This window comes from Leuciscus leuciscus (assembly GCF_965113295.1).
Source record: "Leuciscus leuciscus genome assembly, chromosome: 14".
Lineage (NCBI taxonomy): Eukaryota > Metazoa > Chordata > Actinopteri > Cypriniformes > Leuciscidae > Leuciscus > Leuciscus leuciscus.
The window spans coordinates 27,932,457-27,959,507 of NC_138738.1; the positions used below are offsets into that span (position 1 = coordinate 27,932,457).

Consider the following 27,051-nt stretch of genomic DNA (forward strand, 5'->3'; position numbering starts at 1 on the left):
GAAGCCTTCGCCATGGAAACAAGCCTTTTACAGCAAGAATGAGCCTTGTACACAGTGGACAGCGCCTTCTTCACTCACAAAGAAGCCGCTTCTCTTCTGCTGCCGTTCACCTGTGGCCATCCAGCGAACTATGCATATCCTTTTTGCTACTGTGTGCTCGCCGCTGCGACGCTCAATGTAAAAGAGCAATTTCGCGAGTGTTGTTCCAAATGCCTCACTCTTCATGCACCTCGTACGGATCCCTTCTACACGAGGCGGACGGGCACACAGAGTGTGTCACATGCCTGGGAACCGCCCATGCTGAAACTGTACTTTCTGCCGGAGGCTGCTCTAATTGCAATAGTCTGCCTATTTCGGTGCTGCGGACGCGGTTAGCTCTCTGTAAAGGCGGCAACACCTCTTCCCCTGACCTAGCATTGTGTTGGACCTTGAGCCTCCGAAGACCTCCTAGCGGTAGGAGGAAAGAGAGAGGGTCTGAGTCTCATGTAGCCGGACTGCCCTCGAAAAGAGCTCATCTAAATCTCCCAGCTCCCTGTTCAGCTCAGGTGGCTGGAGATTTCTGTACTGTAGACAATACAAACAAACGCTGTTTTTACAGCGACCCAAATAAAGCACACAAAGAGTATGTTTCAAACACCTGGGTAACCGGTCCCCCTTCACTAGGCGGCCCTGTCCCGGGCTCAGGCCTGTCAAGCCAGCCCCAAAGAGAATATGTGCACAAAACATGACAAAAAGGTATTAGGTCCCCCTATGTTAGGCGGCCCAACCCCAAAATTTATTCAAACTCTAGCCACAAGGGCCCAGGCCTGGCAAGCCATCCCCGATGTGTTGAGTTGGTGTCACGGTAGGGATGAGTGCAAAAAGGTGCGAGGACTCAAGTGCAGGAGAATGGTTTATTTACAAAAAGAAAAGCAAACACAAAACAAAACCCACGAGGGGGGAAAACATAACTAGCAAATATAAAACAACACCAGAACATGAAACCAACTGCAGGATCACGGGGAACAGGAAACATTAGACAACGTACCGACACAGACTGCAAACAAGAGGTGACTTATAAAGGGAAACTAATCAGGAGGGAACAGGTGGAATAACTCAACAATAATCAGATAACAAGTGGGAGGGATCAGACAATGACATGAGCACATGGCCCAAAATAACAAAACACCCATGTGAAGCACAAGACAGGACAGGCATGTGACATTACCCCCTCCCTACGGAGCGGCTACCAGACGCTCCATAAGACCAGACCGGGACGGGAGGGACAGACCAGGGCGGGACGGGCGGGGACGGGAGGGACAGACCAGGGCGGGGACTTTCCCTCGGGCGACCAGGGCGAAGACCTTCCATCGGGCGGCCAAGGCGAAGACATTCCCTCGGGCGGCCAGGGAGGGCGGAGACCTTCCCTCGGGCGGCCAGGGCGGAGACCTTCCCTCGGGCGGCCAGGGCACAGGAACAGACACCGGCACAGGAACAGACACCGGTTCAGGAACTGGAACAGACACCGGCAAAGGAACAGACACCGGCTCAGGAACTGGAACAGACACCGGCACAGGAACTGGAACAGACACCGGCACAGGAACTGGAACAGACACCGGCTCAGGAACTGGAACAGACACCACCGGCTCAGGAACTGGAACAGACACCACCGGCTCAGGACCTGAAACAGACACCACCGGCTCAGGACCTGAAACAGACACCACCGGCTCAGGAACTGGAACAGACACCACCGGCTCAGGAACTGGAACAGACACCACCGGCTCAGGAACTGGAACAGACACCACCGGCCCAGGAACTGGAACAGACACCACCGGCCCAGGAACTGGAACAGACACCACCGGCCCAGGAACTGGAACAGACACCACCGGCTCAGGCTCAAGAACAGACACCACCGGCTCAGGCTCAAGAACAGACACCACCGGCTCAGGCTCAGGAACAGACACCACCGGCTCAGGAACAGACACCACCGGCTCAGGCTCAGGAACAGACACCACCGGCTCAGGCTCAGGAACAGACACCACCAGCTCAGGCTTAGGAACAGACACCACCGGCTCAGGAACAGACACCACCGGCTCAGGCTCCGGAACAGACACCACCGGCTCAGGCTCCGGAACAGACACCACCGGCTCAGGCTCCGGAACAGACACAGGCTCGACGGCGGCCATCTTGTCAGGGGAAACAGGCTCGGCAGGCGTGACGTGAACAAGCTCGGCGGTGGCCATCTTGTCCGAAGACACAGGCTCGGCAGGCGTGACGTGAACAGGCTCGGCGGCGGCCATCTTGTCCGAAGACACAGGCTCGGCAGGCGTGACGTGAACAGGCTCGGCGGCGGCCATCTTGTCCGAAGACACAGGCTCGGCAGGCATGACGTGAACAGGCTCGGCGGCGGCCATCTTGTCCGAAGACACAGGCTCAGGAACAGTCTCTGGATCGGCAGACGTCCTGTGCTTCCTCCACGCCTGCAGTACCGCCACTGCATAAAAAAGGAAGACCACTCTCTTGGCCGTGGCAGGACTGATGGTGGGCGACTCCGAGACGATCTCAGGGATGACAGCGGGCTGCTCGAAGGGGACGGCCTCCGGGACGACAGCGGGCTGCTCGGAGGGGACGGCCTCCGGGTCATTGGGGAGGCAGGAAGTCTTCCTCCTCCTCCGCCTCCGGACCACCAGACTCGGGACCACCGGAACTGGGACCACCGGAACTGGAACCACCGGACTCGGGACCACCGGACTTGGGACCACCGGAACTGGGACCACCGGAACTGGGACCACCGGAACTGGGACCACTGGATCTGTCACGGAGGAGGTCTTCCTTCTCCTCCTCCGTCTCGGGACCACCGGAGTCGGGTCCTCTGTCGCCCCTTCCTCCACCTCAGGATAGGTGGCAGATGGGCTGGAGCATTTCTTCCTCCTCCCTCTCCCCGAAGGGGTCATCGGAGGACTGGGGACTTGGGAGTTTGTGAGGTAAATGGGAGGTGGGCCAAGGGGCGGAAGACCACCCTCCCCTCCACGATGGTAAACATACCCCACAAACTGCCAGAATGACAATATCCCGAGCATTCCCATCTCCCAGGCAGGCACAGGCATATTAAGGCTGGTGTTAAAAATGTCCTTGAGCTCTGCGTCGCTGATGTTGAGCCCCTCCGCTACAACCACAAACTGGTGAGCAAACTCCTTTACGCTGGCATTGCCTTGTTGAAGCGAAAGGAGTTTGCTACACTGATCCACTTGTTGAGCGGATGGGCAGGGAGATGGGAAAAGGAAGATGCCCATTTCTTCTGCTGAGTCCTCAGATGGTCGGTACGTTCTGTCATGGTAGGGATGAGTGCAAAAAGGTGCGAGGACTCAAGTGCAGGAGAATGGTTTATTTACAAAAAGAAAAACAAACACAAAACAAAACCCACGAGGGGGGAAAACATAACTAGCAAATATAAAACAAAACCAGAACATGAAACCAACTGCAGGATCACGGGGAACAGGAAACATTAGACAACGTACCGACACAGACTGCAAACAAGAGGGGACTTATAAAGGGAAACTAATCAGGAGGGAACAGGTGGAAGAACTCAACAATAATCAGATAACAAGTGGGAGGGATCAGACAATGACATGAGCACATGGCCCAAAATAACAAAACACCCATGTGCAGCACAAGACAGGACAGGCATGTGACAGTTGGGTTATGAACACTATAAAGTGAGGTTACTCGCTCCAATTCGGCTCACGTGCTTCGCACCGAAATACAAAATCTACTAGCAAAAGGGGCGATAGAGATTGTCCCCCCCACGCTGAGTCAATCGGGGTTTTACAGTTGCTACTTCCTTGTGCCAAAAAAGGATGGCGGCACCAGGCCCATTTTAGACTTGAACACATCTGAACAAAGCCCTCATGAGACGGCCATTCAGAATGTTAACTACCAAACAAATCCTTGCGCAGGTTCGCCCGGGGGATTGTTTTTTTTCCGGTGGATCTGAAAGACGCTTGCTTTCATATTCAGATAACGCCCCATCACAGGCCATTCTTGAGATTCGCCTTCGAGGGGCAGGCTTATCAATTCACGGTCCTACCGTTTGGTCTGTCCCTGGCCCCCCGTACATTTACAAAGTGCATGGACGCAGCGCTTTCTCCCCTGAGGCAACAGGGAGTGCGCATGCTGAATTATCTCGACGACTGGCTCATTTTGGCTCAGTTGAAGACCGAATTATTGGCACACAGATCTTTGCTCCTCAGCCATTTGGAATGCCTGGGGCTCAGGATCAATTTTCCCAAGACCAAACTGTTACCCAGCCAGAATGTAACCTTTCTGGGCACAGTTATTGACTCAAAACAGATGAGAGCTCGGCTCACACCAGAGTTGATAGCCTCCTTCAAGGTAGGCACGCGCACACCCCTCAGGAAGTTTCAGAGGCTTCTCTGTCTCATGGCCGCAGCATCGTCAGTACTCCACTTAGGATTACTGCATATACGCCCCCTTCAGCACTGGCTCAAGTGCCATGTGCCAGCCCATGCGTGGCGGTCAGGACGCCTGCACGTTATGGTTAACCACAGCTGTTTAGAGCTCTGGTTCCCTGGCGAGCCCAGAACTGGTACCAGTTAGGAGGAAGGTGATTTTCACAGACGCCGCCAACCAAGGTTGGGGTTAGTAACCGAGTACGTTATTCCATGACAACTCAACAGCTTAATATTTTGAAAAAAGAATTCTGGTGAAAGAAATACATAAATGAAGAAGAAAGCCAAAACATAAAAAGTCATGAATGTATATTTACTGAGTAATTCACTGTTTTGTAGAGGGAGGGTCAAAATGACAATTTTCACCTGAGATTTGGAGCCAAATTACAGGGGGTAAATATGGCTTTAGAAAGATGGCAGCATCATTATTTTATTTTTACATGGATATTGGTATGTCTTAAGCCCAGGACACACCAAGCCGACGGTCAGCCGTCGGGCAGTTTTTGTGAGTCGGCCGACTAAGTTTTCTCAGTATGTTCCGCACGGTTCTAGCCTGACGTCTAGAATATTCTAGTCAGAATATGAGTCTGATACTGCTCCATTGGGCTGTGATTATGGGGCATGTTTCAACCGAACCAGGAAAGAAAATTCCTCTGCACTCAATTGAATAGACCTACAACCAATCAGAGCAACAGAGTAAGTGACATTGTTCTTCATTCATATTTCCGATCGACAAATGCCTTGATCGCGGTTCTCTGTTCGTCTTTTAAAATGAATGCGCTGTCGATATCTTCTATAACAGATGGCGGAATCTACACATCTCAATTCTCCAGCGGCAGCCTTCTTTGTTGTAAACAAATTCAACCCAAGCGCTCTTTGGTGACGTGGATGATTATGTTACTGTTGATCATCTGTCCATCATCGTATAAAGCCCGCCCTGACAATTTGATTAGTCTGAACAGCTCTGGATCGAGCATAGTTGCTCCACAACGGATCAAGTCCAGACCGATTTTCCCGACCTCAAATTTGGTGGCGGGGCTAAGTTCGGCTGGCATCCAGGCTAGCACGGTTCCGCACCGTTGGCTGAAATTGGTCCTCGTCTGTTTTTTTTCAGCCAATTCGACATGTTGAATTGGCGTTGGGCCGTCGGTGAGAGAGATAACTCTGATTGGCTGTTCAGCTTAGTGAACTTGGCGAATATTTCAATATTAACATGAGCAGAGTGGAATAAAGAAAGTGTTTAGCAGGATTGAAATTCAAAGAAAGAGATCGACTGAGCGCGTGCAATTACCTGCGTCTGTCTTTGAGGTCAAGTCATATACAGTATATTTGTGAAAAGGTTGCCGTGTCCAAGGAAAGCGAAATATTTGTTGTATCATCCTTTTAACGTTTAAGGGTATTTTCCATGAATGGCCTCTGAGCCTTGAAAAGTGGAGCTCAAAGTTAAAAATAATTAACACCTTGTTTCATTACATTTATCTTTTAATGAATCAGCGTTTTTGAACGTGTTTGTTGAATGTACGGTTTAATGACTCACTCAAAGACAGTCCGTTGCCGTCACAATGTGCGGAGACGCAGTTTAGTTTCGGTTACATTGGTTACTGAAAATGTCCTTGTTTTTGTGCATGCTGACCACATCGTAACACTTATTTATACAGCAACAAATAAATATAAATAAATAAATAAATGGCGATAATACCGCATATCACCCTGAGCCACTCAAAATTACCGCAAGGGAAATTCCTTCACCGCGACAGCCCTAGTACTTATGTCTATTAGTTACATCTGTGTACTTTAGCAATCTTTGTTGCATTTTATGCCAAAGGTGACAGTTAAAAAATGGGGAAAAGCACTTCTTGTGTTTTGTTTTTTGTTTTTTTGCCCCAAGTTTACATGCCTGTAACTCAAGAAGTATTAAATAAATCTTAAAATCCTTTTTTTAGATTTTGGTTTTTACCAAACATTTATTTTGGTATCTTCATTTAATTTCTGTGCATGCGCTTTGAATGTGTGTGCAGCACACATGTGAAAAAAGTATTTAATAGTCTACTCAAAAGTGTAAACGCAGTATAACTCAAGTATACTTAAGTGTAATTTTAAGTATATTTCTGAGAAGTGCATAAAAAGTAGACTGATAGTATGCATTCTTAATTTTTATTGAAAAAAGATATACTAATAGCACACTTGAATAAACTTCTTTTTTTGGAAGGGTTGTTTCTTTGAGGCATAACTTGAAGGGAAATGGCTTGTAGTAATGCGAGATGCAGAGACCCTTCTCAAATAACATCTCAGAAAAAAAGGATGTACATAATTTTACATAAACATGAAAATATCTGCTTAATGCCATTATGATATCCGACAGGAAACATTTTAGTTTGAGGCATATTATAGATTAGCAAAACACTTAAAATGTTACAAATCCTTCAAATTGCACATTGAATAGTTGCCTGCGTGATGTACATGTGCTATAAGTGTAGCATTTATTTTACTGCTCTGCCATGCATTGCTGCTGATGTGCAGCTAAAAAAAATTTGTGAGCCTTCACCTGCCATGACCAGCTGCAGAGTGCAGAGGTCACTGCCATACTGGTTGTTTGCCATGAAGATAAGCTGCCCTGCATCTGTGCTTTTCACTTTGGCAATGTGGAGGGCATGCTGGTCATCATCAGGCATGGTCATCTCTAATGCACCAGGTTTGTTGACAAGCACCACTCCCCTTCTGGTAAACAATGTCATACTTAATATTCACAATTTATATTGTAGTTTGAATGTTTGGTTTGCATTTGTCACTAACCTTTTCCACATGCATGTTGCTTGGACATGATTAAGGGTTATTGTGATGGTGACAGGCTGGTTCTCAACTACATACACAATATCAGGTTTGTCCAGGAAAACTGGAGCTTTGTGTAAATACTGTCCTAAGATATGGGAAAAATAATGAAAACATGATTTCAACAAGTCTACACACGTTCATGATTTCCAAGGCAAAAAAAGGCTATGACAATTGCATTAATTTACAGTGCAGAATACCACAAGGTGCTGTATGAATCATCAGGAACAGCATGAAAATATGTCATCAAAAAGTAAAGGATATCTACGAATGTATCTACTGTGAGTACAGAGAACTTGAGCACAATTTTTTTCTATACCTCTGTCAATGAGCTGGACCAGGTCAGTGGGTTGTGAGGGTTTGCTGAATGCTTTTCCGGTGGCACTAAGGACTCTGAAGGAATAACACACTCCCTTAGAAAGTGAGGGAACCGTATAAGAGGTGTCTCTGAGGCTGGAGGCAATGGCTGTCCATTGGGTGGAGCCCAGAGCTTGTTGTTGAACAACATACATGAGTGAAGCAGGATCTGAAATGAATGAAGGACAAGGAAAATGCTATAGGGGAGGCTAGGATTAACAGGTATACTTTGACTGAGATGACTGAGAAGTCATTGGATTTTTTGAATGGATTTTTGTTTAAATGACTGAAAGGACATCTCTGATTAAGCTCAAGATATAATCATGTTTTATTCTATGACATAACATACATCAGTAATGCCCCCTTGTGATTTTGTAAAGCTTTTACTTGAAAAAGGTGGTTACTAATAAGTGGCCAAATGGAACAACAGAGTTTGTCAGGGACATCAAATGTAATCACACTGAACAGGTAAACTCATCTCCTCACTAATCCCGCATTAACAGCCTTATTGTGTTTATAGCCACGCTCTTGCAAACTAATCTAACTTTTTTAAATGTTTTTTAAAAGACTTAAAGAGACACTGAAGCTTAATAGTTGTGACCTTGAAGTTGTGCGACTCTGGTGTTGTTAGTTTATAGCCTACATTCAGCTTTTTACTCCTGCCTATTGTATTTAGGCTTTAGAATTTATAAAAGTTGAGTTTATTTGTAGAGATAATCATGATGAGCAAAATGTGCAATAATTCAATAGCCAATAGAAAAGTCATACTGTGTTTTTGTAAAGGGAGACAGGGCGATGCTAAAAATACGTAATAATCGCATTCATTAGCAAACAACAACAATCCAATGATCCAATCAAATTAGACAAAAAAGTCCTGATCTAACTTTTTGTATCATGTTTCTCATGTGCAACTCTCATTCACATACAGCTGTATATAATGAGCCATTTCTAAATATATGGACATGTATTTCATCATTTGTTAGATTAACTCTTTCACTGCCATTCTCAGAATTTTCCGTCATTGGACAACACTTCCTCGTCATTGATGGAATATTCCGGCAATCCATGCTTTCACTGTTATATGGTAGGTGGGATGCTATTACGCATCTTCTGAAAGAGTGCACAATCTCCAGATCAAAACACAGGGGAAAAAGAAGCAGAAACAAGTGATAGAAGCATTGCTTATGCACGTGTTGCAGTCTTGCACATGATTTTCTCAGCTTTTTGTTCAAAATGTTGCTTTTATGGAACTTACCAACATTCAAGTGTTCATAAAGTTTACGTGTTGGAATATTTTTTGAGTTTTTTTTTTATATATATGTGCACTGGAAGCTTCAATACCAAGAAAAATTCCTTGTGGGTGCAAGCACACTTGGCAATAAAGCTCTTTCTGATTCTGAATGTAAATACTGTGTTTCATTCTTATTGTTCAGAGCAAGTGTGTGTGCGCATGTGTGGTGCCCTTTCTCTCTCTCTCTCTCTCTCTCTCTCTCTCTCCCCCTTCCTCTGTCGCTCCACGCTCATTTGATTGTAACAGGTGCAGCTGTTTTAATGGGCGGGGCTGATGCGACTCAGTACGTGGATATAAGCTGTGTGGAAGGCCTGCTCATCGATTTTTCCCTCCTGCTTCCTTGTGTGGTAGGAATGTGGTAGGAATGTGGTAGGAATGTGTGTGTGTGCGCGCGCGTGTGTGTGCGTGCGTGCGTGCGTGCGTGCGTGCGTGCGTGCGTGCGTGCGTGTGTGTGTGTGTGTGTGCGTGTGCGTGTGCGTGTGCATGTGCGCGCGTGTGTGCGTGTGCGTGTGCGTGTGTCCGTGTGTGTATCCGTGTGTGTCCGTGTGTGTGTGTGTCCGTGTATCCGACGTCTCTGAGAAACCGGGTTGTAGAGTGTGCCACAAATCCTCGACAACCCACTTCCACTGGGTAAACCCGGACTCTCCATCCTCGCTGTTCCGCTTCAGTGGCTAGTTGAGCATACCGCAGTTTCTTCCTCATACGCCTCATCTACAGCATCCTTCCATGGCACTGTTAACCCTTTCACATGTAAGTTTAAAAATATTCTGGCTGACCCCCCAGCGTGAGTTTTTCAAGGCGACCGTTATTTAGAACGTGTCACTTTATGGTTTCCATGGTGACGCGTCATTGCTTGTCACGTGACACACAGCACGCAGCAACAACAGAGCTGAATGAATGATCTGCTTTTATGTCATTTTTCCTTTTTTCAAAATATTCACAAATTTGTTAGATATGGAATGAAATATCTGATATTCCGATTGTCAAATATATGCAAGTGGAAGTGTTTTGTTGTTTAAACACCTTTATAACGATTGCGTTAGTTGAGCTGTATGCGTGATGGGCACCGCCATCTTAGTTTGTGCCGCAGACGCAGTTTAGAGAATCGGATCTGTTGGATTTACAACACATGAATTCATCCACTTCTCCCGAAATACATAAAAGTAAGTGACTGGTGAACTGGGAGAAGAATAGAGTAAACTTTAAAGTTACTTACACAATGTGTATCTGATATGAATAAAACGTGTCTAATTATAATGGAAAGGATTATTATTGCCTCTTCCTTTGACATCAGTGTGTATTTTACAAACTCTAAATGTATATTTTTTTTAGTACTTGTATGTCTGAAACCTAAAATAAACATTATGTGGTTGAAAACACTGAAAAGTTGTGATATATGACAGCTCTGAACGCCAGCCAATGCGCGAAAGCACATTTGAATTTAGCAGTTGATCACGTCATGCACTGACCGTTCTAATCACACCGGTGTTATCGTACGCTCCAGGGACCAGCCTAGACTGATCACACCGGTGTGATCGTACATGCGAAAGGGTTAACTCTATCAGGTGAACAAGGCGTGCTGATCCAGACCACAAAACAATATCTGGTCGAAGGTTAGTGGTGGCAATCTCAGGTGGTAAAATAAGCCGTTGATCAACATCTGCCAGCATTTTCCAGTCTCTAGCAGCTTCCAGTTGTCCTGGGCGAGGATTGTTTTTAACATCTTTTCTCAATGATTGCTCTTCTGGGCGGAGGAATGTTGTGTTTTGTGTGTAATGTTTTGATAGAACAGGTGGCAACTTATTGGTCATGTTATGCTTGTCTTCCAATGCTATGGCCAAACATCGCAGCACCTGGTCATAGCGCCAAGTAAACCGTCCTTGGCTAAGAGTCACCTTACACCCTGTCAAAATGTGCCTTAATGTTGCAGGTGATGAACACAAAGGACATGAGGGATCCTCTCCTACCCAGAGGTTTAGGTTCTGTGGTGATGGGAGAACATTATATGTTGACCTGATGAGGAAACTGATTCTACTCTGTTCCATTGACCATAGGTCTTGCCAGCCAATCTTGCGTTGTTCCACACTCTCCCATCTCATCCATTCTCCCTGCTTGGCCTGGGAAATGGCCTTTATACATCTCATCCTCTCCTCCTGCTTTTGCACCTCGTTGACTACCAGCTTCCTCCTTTGAGCTGGGGCTGCCTTGTGCCATGTAGGAGGAGCTAAACTGAGACCAAGCTGAACTTGCTCCATGATATCACCAATTCGAAGGGCAGCCTTTACAGTATATTGCATGTTCAGATATTCATACAACAAAATATTCTGGGGTCCATGAAAGTTTTGTGGAAATAATCAAAAATGCTGGCGGTGGCTGGCAACTTAAAGGGCTCATCGGATGCAAAATTCCTTTTTACATGGTGTTTGCATATAAATGTGTCTTTGCAGTGTGTGGACATAAGCACCCTACAATGAAAAAAAAATCCATTCACTCCTTTTTTTTAAAACCTCAAAAAGCCTAAACACACTAAACACAAACTTTACATGAAGACCCTAAAGAATCATAACAGCTTGTGGAAAATGGGCATCCGATAGCCCCCTTAAAAAAATTAAATAAAATAAAAAAAAACACTCAGGCGGGGAAAGATTTAGGTGGTGGCAGAATTTACCCACTGCCACATCTTATCACACCCTCCCCTGGTTGTCAATTAATTATCACAGATTATAGAACATGATAAACTAACTTTAAACAAAAAATATCAGGAACTATCATACCAGGGTAGTTTAAGAAAAGACAAATTTACCAATGGATGGGTCCAGGTTTTTTGGTCCTTTCCAGCTCAATGAGACCGTTCTCCCAGTTACAGATCCAATTACTGGAGGACCATCAGGTGGCTCAGGAAGTCTAACTGTCAAGAAGCTACAATGTTAGTGAGGCAGACACATATCGTCGCTGTCGGGCGGAAACCTCCTGTCCAAATTTTGCTGATGCAAAAAAAACAAACCGATGCTATTGGTCAGTCCCCACGTGGGTCTGTTATTTTTACAAATTATTAACCAATCTAAAGTGTTGAAAATAGTTTGAGAGCAAATCTCTTAACTCCATTGGACACTTCAACTGTCTGAGAATCCTCGTAACTCCACCTCTTCTTCCTCAAGATTGAAAGTCGCAACGATTAAGAAATCCTTGTCGAGCAACATGTAAAGCAAGCCTTAACTATGATTTTATCTGTTTAAACTATGATATCAGTTATTGATGTATTTTAAATATCTACTTATTACTAGGCTTATTATTACTAGGCTTATTAGCCATGTGCATTGAAGTTTTAAAATGTATCTAATATAATACTTGAATTGAATTAAATGTTTTGGACACCACCATTCAATTATTGTTTTTATTATTATTTTACTGACTCGAAGTTGGCACTGTTGTCACGGTTTTGGTCTGGTTTTGTTCTTGTCTTGTTTCCATGTCTGTCATGTGATTCCCTGTTTGTCATGTGATCCTGCCATGTCTTGTCATTAGGCTTGTTTGAGATGCGCCTTGCCTCGCCTGAAATGTAGTCGAGAGTAGGCGGCTGTAGTGAGAGGAGGAGTGAAAAAAGCGCAGGCAAGCCGGACAGTTCTCTCTTCTCGTAGTGGATCTGACACCTGTGAGATCAAAGATGGATATCGCGGGATTGACGCTCGTGCACAGTGTTGCTAATAAACTGGATGTAATTCAAGTTATGTTGCTTTTATATGGAAATAAATAAATTGAAAAAGACACCCAAAGTACTTCTTATTTAATTCCATTCCAAATACATGTTTATCAATCATTTTTTCTTTAATAGGCCTACAGACACGTGTTTTTATTTATTTTATTTTTTTATAAAAATTAAATTGCATAACCCAAAGAGATCGCACTGTCAGATAGTTTGGGAATATTCACACATAACATATACACATAAAACATGATATCAGAGTTTTAAAATCAAACATTTTAAAAGAGAACAATGCATCACGGTTGTTTAAACCAATGAGCTTTAAGCTGTGTCGTCAGCAAGTCGTTTCCCATCGTGCTTTTGATCAGCGCAGTCGGTGGAGAGCAACTGCGCTCGACTGCAGAATCCGACACGTGCGCCTTGCGCTCGCGAGAGATTTTTGACATACGTCAGCATGACATCAGAGCAAGGCGGACCGCACTCGGACACATTTCTAACCGGCATGCATCTCGCGCTGATCACCGGTGATCGGTTCTGCGCAGATTTTGCTCATTTCAAACAAGCCTATTGGTTTATTGTCTGATCATTGTGCACAGGTGTCCCTTGTTTTGTCATTAGTCTGTGTATTTAAGCCCTCATGTTTACCATGTGTCTTTGTCAAGTATTGTTTCCTGTAGTCTGCTGTTGTGCAAAGTTCATGTTCAAGCTTTTGTTTTTGTTTTTGTTTTTGTTTTTGTTTTTGTTTTTGTTTTCGTTTTCATGCCACGCCATGTTTTTGTTTCATGTTTTGTTTTAGTTATAATAAAACTGCACATGGGTTCTCATCTATCAACTTGCCTCCAGTGGATCCTTATTACAACTGTGCATGTAAAATACCCCAAGTATCAAGGTTTTTATTTATGGAAGAAAAAAGGGCTGTCTACTGGCGCCAAGTAAGCCTATCTTTGGATAACTCTGTCTGCTTTTTAGACAATAACGGGTGAAAATAGTTCGGTTAGATACATTTGAGTAGGCTTGTTTTGTTAAAAATCGATAGATGTAATGCTTCGGTGCAGAAGGAAGCCTGTGAACCACGAAGGTAAGTTTGCGTGCAGATTAGGCTAATTTACGCCTATTAGACAGCCTAATCAGTTCATCGTTTTTTGTTTTGCATTACTTATAGCTCTTAAACCTTTAAAATGGAGTTTAGGAAGATGTATGTTGCCACAATCATTAGCTTTGATTAGCTCTTAAAGCCTTGTCTCTTGTCAAAAGGCTCAACACGACCGCAGACTTTGATGAACACTGCTGGCACCAGTGTGTCCGTACCAGAGCCATAGAGAGAAAGAGTTGCGACACTCCCATAGACCTCCGTTGTAAAAAATGGCGGCGCTTTTAACCGCCTACTTCCGGGATTTGAAGATCGGATTAGTTCCAAACACTGTCATTTGGGCATTGGACCCCATTCACTTACATTGCTGCGCGTCGAGTTGTTCCAGAGGTAAGTTGCTGAATTATCGACCTCTTTTGAATTGTCAACTGTCTATATTGTATCAGAGGCCCTTTGCGACGCTTATACTGGTCTTCATTTGTACATGCACAGCGTAATTATTTATATTTTATGTTGGTTGTTTCAACCAATTTTCAAGCACTGCCTGCTAGCTAGCGCGACTTCGTTCGGTAATGAATCGCTACCACCTTTATAGCAAGCAACTTTTATTTAATTAAATTTTTTGGGATATACTTACTTTTCATAATTTTTTGTTGTCTTGAGTGAAGCGGCTTGTGAGAACAATGCTGTTCCTCTAGGATTGTTATGGCCATCACCAGTCCTGTCTGTTTCATGGATCACCTGCCCCTGGTTTTTGTTTTTCTTGTTCACACACACTCACACAAGCACATTTTTGTTGTCTGCCATTGTTTAATAAAAAATATTTTATATGAAAACCTTCATTTGTCTTCAAGTGTTTTGTTAGTTAATTGCTTAAGTTACTTAAAAGCGTAAATTGATAATGTGTATGGCTTAATCTTAAAATTATATTCTTAGTCTTAACATGATCATGTTTCACGTTGTGGTCCTGGGGGTGGCCACTTTCATCAGAAGAAGTGAGCTAGCTTCTAAGCGAATTCTGAACGGACCGCCACGGCAGACCTCTTTGCGTGATCACGAAGGTAGGCTAATGGCTGAATAGGAATTTATAAGCAAAATCACGGGAATCAATAGCCTAATACAGCCCAGTTGTGCTAAAATAAATATCATGAGACGTCCATCATCAGATGAATGATATGGAAAAGTTAAGTTAGAGCCGCTAAAGCCAGTGCTACTACCCATGCGAACATGAACACTAAGATTTTCCCTCCAAAAATATAGCCTAAAACGTATCTCCAAATGCAAAACTGACATTAACAAAATGCAATAATGCTATAACAGCTGAAAAAGTACTTGGGTGTGTGTTTTATTTTATATTTACCGTTCAATAATGCAATCGCTGCTGTCTGTCCCGTAGAAGAACATGACAGCCAGTGTATGTTTTGGAACTATTGGGGCTTACATGAACCACGTGACAGCCATAGTGACAGACATCAAAGAGTGTCGCAACTCTTTCTCTATGGCTCTGGTCCGTACCGTTCTTATCAATGACAGCGTAACCTCGTATCTCCCTGCTCCCAAGCCATAAATCTCGTATCTCCAATTAAACATGATTTTGGGGAAATGTTGTGTTAATGTTGGTACACAACAGTATATGATAGCAACACAAGGTATAATACCAACTTTAACAATACAATGTTTAATAACTTTTACAAAAATGCAGTTTTTTTAATTTCCTGAAAAATAATGGTTTTGGAGATGCGAGGATTCCGCCCAACAGCGACGATATGAATGTTACAATACTACTATATATGAGAGGAAGTTCCATCTTACCTACAACGTATAGATGAGCATAGCAGGCAGCCTTCCCCACTTTATTGGAGATGACACATTTATATACACCACTGTGGCCATGACACACAGAATTAATGACCAGACTGTGAACATCCCTGTCTAGAAGAGGTACAGTACATGATAGGATATGATTAAAGACGACATATATTCGGGAGACAATAAATGTAGTAAACGTATAAGAAGCTCCCAGTTAGAATTCAAGGCAGTGTTAGACTATATGGCCACTAATATCATTTAAAATGCTTCTGACAATATTTTTGTGGACTTACACTGTATCATCTTTACGTCATCAGTGCTCTCTATCATCTTGCCATTGTGGAACCAAATGATTTTGGGGTATGGCAGGCCTGTTACCCTGCACTTCAATACTGCTTCTTTCCCTTCTACTACTTCCAGGTCACTGAGAGGTTTTATGAAGTCTGGCATTGTCTTATGTTCCACCTCTCCCTCAGACACCTCAGGCTCCTCAGGGATTGATGGCATCTTTTCTAACCTGGACCTGAGTGCAAAATGAACAGACAAATGAGACAGAAAAAGAATAAAGAATGTTAATTATACATTGATAAGAAAAGTTGGTCTTCTTACATGTGAGTGGATATGGCTGGTCGAGGTTCCTGTACATAGAGTTCAGCTGAGCTCTCCGCTTTTCCATTAACATTTCGAGCAATTACTGTGTAAAATCCCTCACTCTCCTTGTTAACATGAGTGATGAGCAAAGAGTGATGCCCATTTACTTGGAGAATGTGAATATTATCAGTCTCCACCACAGGTTGTTCTAGGACACAAAATAGGTATTTTTAATCAGTGTTGACAAATGTCTTTGTTGCTTTTGTTCCAAGCAGAGTTATTTCAGAAAAAAATCTTCTGCAGCTGACTCTTTATTTTTACCACGATGAGTCCAGGTGACTTCAGGAGGGGGAAATCCACTGACTTTGCAATCAAATTGTGCAGACCAGCCCTCAGTAGCCTCCAGTACCTCCAGTTTCCGTGTGAAGAGTGGCTCCTTAGATGGAATCACCAGAAGATTAGCTGTACAAGTGAGTTTTTCTGTACCATACAAGTAGGAAAAATTAGCACAGTTAATATCCAGAAGTTATACAAGCAAATAAGCATTGCTGGAAAACAATATTAATTATATTATATTATAGATGGCCTATTATTGATGCATATATGATGTAACACAGCAATGCTCACTTCAGGTATGACTCCTACCTTTTGCTGAACTGATTTTGCAAGTATAGCTTCCACTGTAGTCTTCATGGGCAGATTTAAACAGAAGATAGCATCGATGTCCATCAAACTGCATCTTACAATCAAATAGTGTTGGCTGTATCAACTTCCCATTGACTAGCCAATCAACATCCAAAGCCTGTGGCCCAGTTATGAAACATTCAAACAAGGCTATATCTCCTGCCTTGACTTTCACATCCTGCATTGGTCTGGCAATGGTCAGAGATGACTCAGCAGTAGCTGCTTGGCAGAAAAGAACAGTTACAAGTCATGTACAATCCGAAGTTCAAGCCTTAGCTTGAAACAGAATTACTTGCAGAAACATCAACATTTATTGACAAGATAAAAAGTGACTTGTTACAGATTGTTTTTATTTATTATTATTATTTTATTTTTTTATGCTGGTTGAAAGTCTCTTTCTCTTGAAGTCAAGATTTCTCATCCTGATATAAATCACTAAGTTAGGTAGTCTAAATGTAATGTATATATGGTCTGTGGAAGGTGTAGGACTAAAATGTTCATCTAATCATTGCTCTCATTCCAAAAGGGCAACGATGTCCTAACTGTATGTCAACGTATGCATTTCACACCTCCGCAAACCCTGCTTGCACAGACATCACAAGTTACAGCGTGTTTTATGCTATGCAGAGTTAGACAGATGTTAGTTACCGAGCACCGCAAACCAAAACTTTCACAGTTCCTCCTGAACCAAAACATCGCTCTAATGCTGCTTTCATGACTTGAATTTATGCGTTTCAATGGCAATACTATCAACGCAAAATTAACCTGCAGCAGTCAGGTGATTCTGGTCAGTGCTCTTTTAAGGTGTTTATGTTCATTTTTATTGTAATGTGATGTGCTTTGAGACATGAGGTAGTTAATGTGAGACATGAGGTATTTCATGCGCATTCATGTGTTTTGGAGGAGGTGTGGTTTTGGAGACGCTGTGAAGGGAGGGTGGGATCTTATGCTTTCAAAGCTAGCTTGCTATTGCTAGCCTCTCCGAAAACCGCCTACCCTACCTTTAAGATGCAGTGGGGTTAAAATGTCTTAAGACATTGAAAATCATGGATTGTTTTCATTTAAATCTGTAATAAATAAAAAAAGTGGGTAACACTTTATTTTACAGTGTCCTTGTTGCATATGTTACATGTACTTACCGTAGTAAAAACAGTAAATTATGCATAATTACATGCAATTAACCCTCAGCCAGTGCTTTAAGTGGGCCGGTACGCGCCGGTACTCAGTACCGCCACTTCCAAATATAGCTCTTGAGCGTACCGCCACCTGTCCGTGCGCCCAGAACGTGCTTTTAGCGTACCGGTACACTCGTTTGCACATCTGTTTTAATCCTTTGTCTGCGCTGCCGCTTTACTTCACAATGCACGCTTCCTCCTTGTTTATACTTTCGCCTGGCTCCGCAGCGCGAGTCTCCGCAGACTGCGCCCGCAATCCGCGCACCTCCCCAAACGGACGAGGTGTTTATACTTGACGCGCTCGCCGTTGTACTATTCTTTGAAACGACAGGGGGAGACTCGAGTAATTGTCCTCTAAACCATCAGGAATCAGCGGTGAGAAGATGAAAGCTATACACACGTGACAATGTTTATTTTAGTACACCACCACCAATAACACACTACAAACAGAATCGTGTAAAACCCAGTAAACCCTGAGATTATTACTCGTGACAATAAAACAAAATATATGGATATGAGAATGTGTATACAAAATAAATTAACAATATCTTATATTTTCTAATTTCACTAAATATTTCATTAAGTTTCGTGAAGATTTTTACTAAATATGGACCTTTATGTTCATTAAAAATACTTTTTATGCTATTGTATGCTCATTTTTTAAATGTAAGCAACTAATTTAGACTTGCAAACTGGGTGCCGGTGTGGTGAGAAGTTCGAGCTCGTTATTTATGTTCAGTAGCTCTTAATACAGTAGCTCTTTCTAAGGGTATTTTTTCAATACCATTTTGCAAATTTTATTTATGTTCAGTAGCTCTTTCTAGCTCAAACAAATCCACAAACTAATAAAAGGATTTATTATTTTTTATAAGGTCGTCTGTTGACTGCTGTATATAAAACCCCTTCAGTTGTTGTTACCTCAGGGGAGGAGGGGAGTCAGCAAAAAAATAAAAATAAAAAAAATAATAATTTTATAGAGTACCGGCACCTCTTTTGGGCCACTTAAAGCACTGCCCTCAACCAAATCCCAGTCCTACCCTAACCCTATAGTAAATACATGTAGTTGCTTAATAGTACTCAGTATTTAAATATTTAAATATAGAATTACACTGTAACAATGACACCTTAAAATAAAGTGTAACCAAAAAGTGTGACGTAAAATGAACAGATTCTCAAAGTCTCTAAAACGCTGACCATGTTAGCTTCTGTACATATTGTGAATACTGTAAATAATGAAAATGGGAGATGTATGTAATTGTATCTGATTTACATTCTAGAACTTTCAACAACAGGAGCAAAATATGATCATGTACTACAATATGTTGTGTGGTTGTTTCCATGCATGTCTGTTGTTCTAAATAGAACATAGGACTGTCCTTGCAGCATTCAAAATAAAAGCCTCTAAAATGCTAATTAATTGCAATAATGTATTTCTAGAAATGTTTTTAAATTTCAAAACTTTCTATTAAAGGCATAACAAACTATAAATCATCAGTTTTTTCATCAGTCCATACCAGCACATTTGTTTGTTGTAAAGCAAAATTGGAACATAACTATCCTAAAAAGAAAAAAAATCCTAAATGCTTTCTCCCTCCTCCCCCTTGCGCTTTTATAAATTCTTGGTCTTCCTTATTATTATTATTATTATTCATGTTGTCACACGTCAACGATTGCCACCTGAAACCTAAGGCATGTTCATTAGAAGACTCATTGGTATGGCATTCCGTAATGAAACTAGACAATACATATTTGGATATATCCTAGAGAACAGTTAGTTCTGGTCCTTGAATCAAATGCAAAAAAAAAAATAAAAAAAAAAATAAAAATAAAAATTAAATAAAATGAAAGCCATTAAGTATTTTGATTATGGCTTGAAGATGGCTTTTCTTATGATTGTAGTCTATACAACTACAAATCAACAGACATAGTAACAGACTGTAACGACTGCGAGTATGAACCAAACACAGACTAATCTTCTTCCAGAAGATTAATTCAAACTCTCTGCTTCTCGCGAATGAAGGGGGAAGATTTGTTCAGAACGTCTCATGATCATCATCAATCTTGCCATCGGATCCGGCATCACCGGTCTGACTATTTAGAAGAGCCCCCAGCACTAACGAAATAACTGGTCAATGCTAGCTTTGTTGCCAAATACTGATTGGTTAAGAGAAAGACAGAGACCAAGGTCCCACACAGAGTCTTCACATTCCAAACTCAAATCAGCAACCCAGAGCCATAAATCACCCACCGGCTCCAGAGAGTCGGCTAACCAAAGACTTTTATTAGTTAACTTTAAGGAAGAACGTTGTCAACGTCTGATAATTTTGCAAGACAGATCTGTTCAGAAATGGTACTGCTCAGGGCCCTACCAAGAGGTCACCTGACCCCTGCGACTAACAGACCCCGTCTTTCTTAAGGATCAAGGTCCCATGAGCAATGAACAAAACAGACCCCATCTCTTTTACTCTCTTTTAGGGTGACTTTTAACATCTGTCCGGGGACTGCAGATGAAAAATAGCCTTCTGGCTAACTCTGGCATATTGGCAGAAATGTTTATTAATATGCACTGTCCCTGTAATAATAAATAAATAAATAAATAAATCTGTCTTAAGGACCTCTGAATGACCTCAGGGTGTACAATCTTTTCAAACCACAGAACTGAGGTTTTACCTATAACTATACATAAAATCATTCAAGAACAATTTTCGATGGACTTATAATCAAACATCATGCAACAACATAATCCTACGTTGTTCTACCAATTATATGCATTTTTAATAAGCTTAGTAGATCCCATGTAAGTCATGTAATTGTTATAACTATTAGTTGCATGAATGAAAGTGTGTCGTGCTTCTTATCAGTACGATCGTATGTTCTTAATTCAAAAGATGGCTTGATTGAAATCTGTGTAAAATTTTTCGTATTCTTATAATAGTAATGATGTCTAAACTGTGGCCTCTGTACTCTCTGCTAGAGCTTGGAGACTAAGGAGATCCCAGATAATGCATGATTTACGATGAGACAAATAAAGCCAGTGTCTAATTGGTCCGATCTCTTCAGGAGGTGGGACAAACTTTTGAGTTTAAAATCTTAGACCCGGAACAAAGCTCGTGCTCTTTCTCTGCGTGCTCTTAGAAAAAAGCAACAATGTTGAGAGCAGAACAAAAATGCAGCGGGAGATGAAGATCTAAGACAGACGAGTAACCATGTAGACGCGAAGAGACAACGAACCCAAATTAAGATCAGAAGAACGGGTTCAACAGCTTTATTCAAGCCATCTTACTACTCTCGTCTCAATTTTCTTTCTTTTCTGAGTTTTCCTTTTTCTTTTCCGATTGAAAGTCTCGGTTTTAAGTTAAGTTTTGCTGCAAAGTTTCGGTCCACGATTCACGGCTGCAACGCACGCTTTCAACTTCAAAGACATTTCATTCATCCGCCAACACCACGTGATTGGCCGCCCCAGACATCTATTCAAGCACCACCAACCAACGGACCTGGGAAACCCCTTTCACATAACAAACTTCGAAGGGAATCCCCAAAGCAAAAGACAAGCAAGTAACCTCCAGGCTAAAAGCTGAACTGGTGTATTGATATAAATTTAATAACCTGTCTAAGAAACGATAGAAGGATTAATTAATGATTGATGGTTCGTTCAGGTCATGTCTTATAAGTGCATATAGAATCTTGAGATTTCATCATCTCACTCATCATCTCACTCTTTCCTCACTCTCTTCCTTTCTGCAACTCGTATGAATGTGTGTGTGCGTGTGTTTGTGTTAGATATTAGTTTTATGTGTTAGAATAATCAATAAAGTCTTGTTTGTATTTTAAAGAGGAGTGTTACTTGTGTTATGTGCTTACGAATTTATTGTCTTGAACTTCGATCTAAGTTACCTATGCGGTTACCCTTGATTTAGGCTATTTCTTTATTTACTGTTAGCTGGGGATTATTCTTTCTTGGCCAGGAAGATATTATATTTCCTAGAGTTAATAATTGTTTATCCTTTCTGTTCCTTGGATGAACTGATAAAATGATCATACTATTGATTCTGCTACAGTAAATTCTGAAAATAATTAAATAATTAATTATTGATCATAATCCGTTATGAATAATAATTAATTATAATGTATACGTGGGCGTATAAACGCTACAAGACATTCTGTCACGTTGTGAGTATTAGCTATTAGTTATTATGCATATTGATAGTGACACCTTGTGCTTGGTGTTGGTATGACATGCATATTGTTAGCTAGCAAACATTTGTTGGCTTGATAATTATTTTATGGAGAAAAATGTTTTTTACAGAAGGAAAATTATTTTTTTTTTAAACTGAAAAACGTAAAATATTTATCAAATAGTAGTTTTTATCAAAAAATAAATAAATAGGAAATAGATTATTTTTTTCACTTTATGATTAAGGGATTCTAAATACAATGAGATGTATAGTTTTATGTATACCATAGTTGTAGGTGTATAGTGTGATTCAACTTTTTACTCTACTTATTATGCAGATAATATTAAAAAATAATTCATTATTTTTAATCGTATTATTGAAAAAAATTCTATTAAAAAACTTGATGCGGACATTATTACTATTATTAATTTGCTATCAACATCATCACAATAAAATGCATTGTTGTACTTAATGTTAGTAATTTAATTCCACCCACTCTTACTTTCACAGTTCATTACTGCACTTGGGTTTTTATTTCCTACCATTAATGTTGTAATGACAGTGTAATGGTTGGCAACAGAAGACAAAAACTGCAGAGGATCTTGGCCAGTGAACAAAAGCAGATGGCTCAGAGTGAGATAACTGACCACAGCTGGGGAGATAATAGATGTACCACGTGGTCCCTGATAAATTTGTTTCCACTGATGAAAAGGCAGTGGCCTCAGCACGGAACAGACACTGCGGCTTCATGGAAAATTCCAGGAACATTGCTTTGTTGAAAGGTGTCACATCATTTAAGCAGTACTTGTCCTGACAGTTCTGGACAAAAATGTAAATATGTCCTGGTTTGAATGGACCTGGCTCACTGTCTTTTCTTTTCTTTCTTTTTTTTTTTTTTAAACCCTCAATTTCCTTTGCAGTGTTATAAAGTTATTGTCTCTGGTCTTTTTTTGCAGAGAAGAAAGTTGCTTCTGTGCCATTATAAGTTGATTTGCTGGTACTTTCACTGTAGTTTGTATGGTTTGACATAACTTTACGTGCTTGTTGTTGTTCCGCACTTAAATGCCCACATGAAATGCATTTTCAATAACAAACTGAAAGACGCTGATTAATTTCTTTGTGGAACACGAGAAATGAAAGTGAGGTGTTTTTCTGTCACTCTAAGCTTGAAACATACTCTGTGCAAAATGAGGACAAACACTTATAGCTATACCCTTAAACTTCAAGTTCATTTTAAGTATACTGAATTAATGTTTAAGTATATTTTTTTAGTATTCTTTATTTAGTAAGTATACTAATATACTAATATATACTAGAAGCATACTTGTAAGTGTACTGTTTCAATATACTTGGGACTAAATGGGCCCACTTTTTAGTGTATACAAGTATTTTAATTGTAAACTTTGAGTGCACTACTAGTTTAGAGGTTTTTCGTTTCTACTGAAACTATACAAGGCCTACAAGTGAACTTATAAGTATACTGATAGTTTACTAGTCAAATACTTGCAGCACATTGTTTAGTTTATGAAAGTACACTTTGAAGTATACTCTCAGTAAATTACCTAGTTCTGGCATGAAACTCTAGATGGTGCAGGCTGATAAGTCTTTGAGTCATTTGGTAGCGATCACATTATCTACATGGCACAGCTGATTGGTTGCTGTTGCATCAGCGTCCAATGAGCTGCGACTCAACTTTCAAACAAATACCGGGGTGTTGCTGGTAGCAGTATGCAGTGAGCTTTCAGAAACGCTTTCAGAACACACCTGGAATCAACATCTAAGATAAGTGATTGATGTTTTATTCCACATCTCTGCGCATATTGTGTGGTCCGGTTATTAATTCCTAAACGGAGCAATCTTTGTAGCAGCCAAATCACCCTGTAGCCCAAGACTGGTTGCCCACTGAAGCTAAGCAGGGTTGAGCCTGGTCAGGACCTGGATGGGAGACCTCCTGGGAAAACTAAGTTGCTGCTGGAAGAGGTGTTAGTGAGGCCAGCAGGGGGTGCTCACCCTTACCCCTTTTCCACCAACAAGAACCGGGTGCTGGTTCAGAGCTAGAGCTATTGCCAGTTCGGAGTTGGTTCGACTGGCGAGCTTACTAAGAACCGGTTTGCATTTCCACTGGCCAGAGAGCCACAACAGAGCTATATCTTACGTCACTGCATACGTATCATGTTGCCCAGCAACGCTAGTGCGGCAGCGCCAAACACAAACACACCAGACTTGTTCGAGATGCATCGGCTTCTCGCAGAACGATCAGCACATGAAATCAAAGCACTGTGAAAGCGATCAAAAAGCACAAGGAGTCGTATGATCTCCAAACACTCCCGCAGCTCTGATCGGTCCACGCTGCTCCGATGCATCTCGAACAAGGCATCAACAAAAATAGACGTTGCGTTACTATGGATGCTCATGGGTTAGCGAAAATAAATCGGCATCCAAACGGCGAATCCAAAGCGTTCGTGCAGCTCGCCGTAACTTACATAGACGGATATTATAATCGAGCTGCTATTAGCTCGACTAGCTGCTATTTAAAAATGGCGGTCACAAGTTTCTCTTCAGTCTTGTTGGCCACGGTAACCCCGCCCCAGCCTCTGACGCAAGCGGTTCTTTCTTGGCTCCGTTCTAGACCCTGCAATGATTTGGTGCTACTTAAGAACCAGTTTTACTGGTTCGGAGCTGGTGCTTTGGCGGTGGAAAAACAAAGAACCGATTTGAAACTAGGCTCTGGCTCCGAACCAGCACCAGCTCTGCCTTGGTGGAAAAGGGGTACCTGTGGTCTGTGTGCCTGCTAACCCACTGACACTATACTGTCAAAAAGCACCGTCTTTCGGATAAGACGTTAAACCGAGGTCCTGACTCTCAGTGGTCACAAAAAATTCCAGGATGTCTTTCGAAAGAGTAGGGGTGTAACCCCGGCATCCTGGCCAAATTCGCCCAGTGGCCTCTGTCCATCATGGCCTCCTAATCATCCATATATACTCATTGGCTTCATAATTCTGTCTCCTCTCCACAAATAAGCTGGTGAGTGGTGGGCGTTCTGGCGCAATATGGCTGCCGTCGCATCATCCAGGTTGTGGTTGAGGATCATTTTATTCCAAGAGCAATGTGACCATTAGCTATGCTAAATGTGTGTGGTTGATTCAGATGCTAAAAGAACAATCAATACAGTTAAACTAAGCATCATGTGGAGTGATGTACAAGTGATGTAGCATTATGCAGTTGTGTCTATGCAGCAGACAATGGTGTATTGTTTGTATCTCTGTGAGTATACGCTTGTCTAAGATATGGATGTGAAGGTTAAAGTAAAACAAGCATTCACATTCAATGGGATTACATGTTAAAAAGATGCCTACTTGAAAAAAAGATAGATACTGTAGATAGATAGATATATAGATATTCTTAATAGCTGCATTTATATTATAAATTTCATAAATATATAATAAATTAATCTATTTTCATTTATATATTAACATTTTATAACATGACATGACCCTTTTTGTCTTATTTTCACATTGAGTATAATGCTAACATTTTCTCTTTTCTACTGCCCAGTGATAATTTGGAAAGAAAACGCGATGGAAGCCTACTTTAATTGTGTGGAAAGGGGCAATTAAATGGCACACAGAATGTATTTTTTACATTCCATTGTGCTACTTTTCTATCGTTTTTAATGTAAACATCCCCCTAGACGTAATTGACTGTTGCGCTCTCATCTCGCTTCCATAATTTTGCAGAATATCGTGCATGATGCGGCGTTCTAAAACGCGGCACTCAAGTTAAAATACCTTTTTATTTTAAAAACACTGAACTGCGTCCCGCAAAAACGTGGCCCCTAACTGATTAAAAGGTAAACCGCACGTGCTTAGCCTACACTGTAAAAACTAAAGGAGCCTCAAATATCCTGTCGGATACTCAAGGAACTTCAAAATGTAATTTAAGTGCCTCAAAGCTCTTTCTCCTATAGTAGGGTTACTGGAGGAGCATTGACAATCTTTGAGGTTCTTGCTGGAACTTATGGGATCCTTTAAGCACTTTGTATTTAGTTCAGAGGTTCTGGAGTCACCTTTTCATTACCATGAGACCTCGAAGTGCTTTGAGGGAAAATAGAGGAACTTGAATGCGATAAAAGGGTTATTGGAAGATCTTTTAACATTTAAGTGGTTCCTGGAAGATCTCTTATGTTAAAGCCAGCATCTGGAGGAACCCAATGGTTCAGTGAGGCCAGAATAAGATTATTATTATCCTATTATTATTATTATAGGCTACTTAAGTTTGATTCAGTATAAATGCCCAGGTGAAAAATACGTACTATTAAAAATGTACTTGAGTGTGTTTTTAGTAGGCCTACAATACAAATATACTTTAATACATTTTTAATACATTTAACAGTAGCCTACGTCTTTTTCACCTGGGTAGCTTACATTTATTTAGTATCTATAGGCCTATTTCATTGATTAATTTAAACCTTAAACAATAACACTAAATTATAATAATATTAATAATAATAATAATAATTCATTACATTTATATAGCGCTTTTCTCGGCACTCAAAGCGCTTTACATAGAAGGGGGGAATCACCTCAACCACCACCAATGTGCAGCATCCACTTGGATGATGCGACGGCAGCCATACTGCGCCAGAACGCCCACCACACACCAGCTTACTGGTGGAGAGGAGACAGTGATGAAGCCAATCAGTATATGAGGATGATTAGGAGGCCATGATGGACAGAGGCCACTGGGCAAATTTGGCCAGGATGCCGGGGTTACACCCCTACTCTTTCGAAAGACATCCTGGGATTTTTAATGACCACAGAGAGTCAGGACCTCGGTTTAACGTCTCATCCGAAGGACGGTGCTCTTTTGACAGTATAGTGTCCCCATCACTATACTGGG

The 27,051-nt window shown here is 41.7% G+C and overlaps 1 protein-coding gene across 2 annotated transcripts in view; it reads right to left on the bottom strand.

The window, feature by feature from the left end:
• spega (striated muscle enriched protein kinase a) overlaps positions 1-27,051 on the bottom strand; it is a 100,958-nt gene that overhangs the window by 32,648 nt on the left and 41,259 nt on the right. For both annotated transcript variants that reach the window (XM_082136645.1, XM_082136644.1), the window contains exons 7-15: positions 16,764-17,024; positions 16,440-16,598; positions 16,137-16,326; positions 15,821-16,050; positions 15,531-15,650; positions 11,729-11,833; positions 7,597-7,803; positions 7,242-7,365; positions 6,994-7,166 (exon numbers count right to left, since the gene is read on the bottom strand). In XM_082136645.1, coding sequence (XP_081992771.1) covers positions 6,994-7,166; positions 7,242-7,365; positions 7,597-7,803; positions 11,729-11,833; positions 15,531-15,650; positions 15,821-16,050; positions 16,137-16,326; positions 16,440-16,598; positions 16,764-17,024 — 1,569 coding nt within the window. The remainder of the gene's footprint in view (positions 1-6,993; positions 7,167-7,241; positions 7,366-7,596; positions 7,804-11,728; positions 11,834-15,530; positions 15,651-15,820; positions 16,051-16,136; positions 16,327-16,439; positions 16,599-16,763; positions 17,025-27,051) is intronic.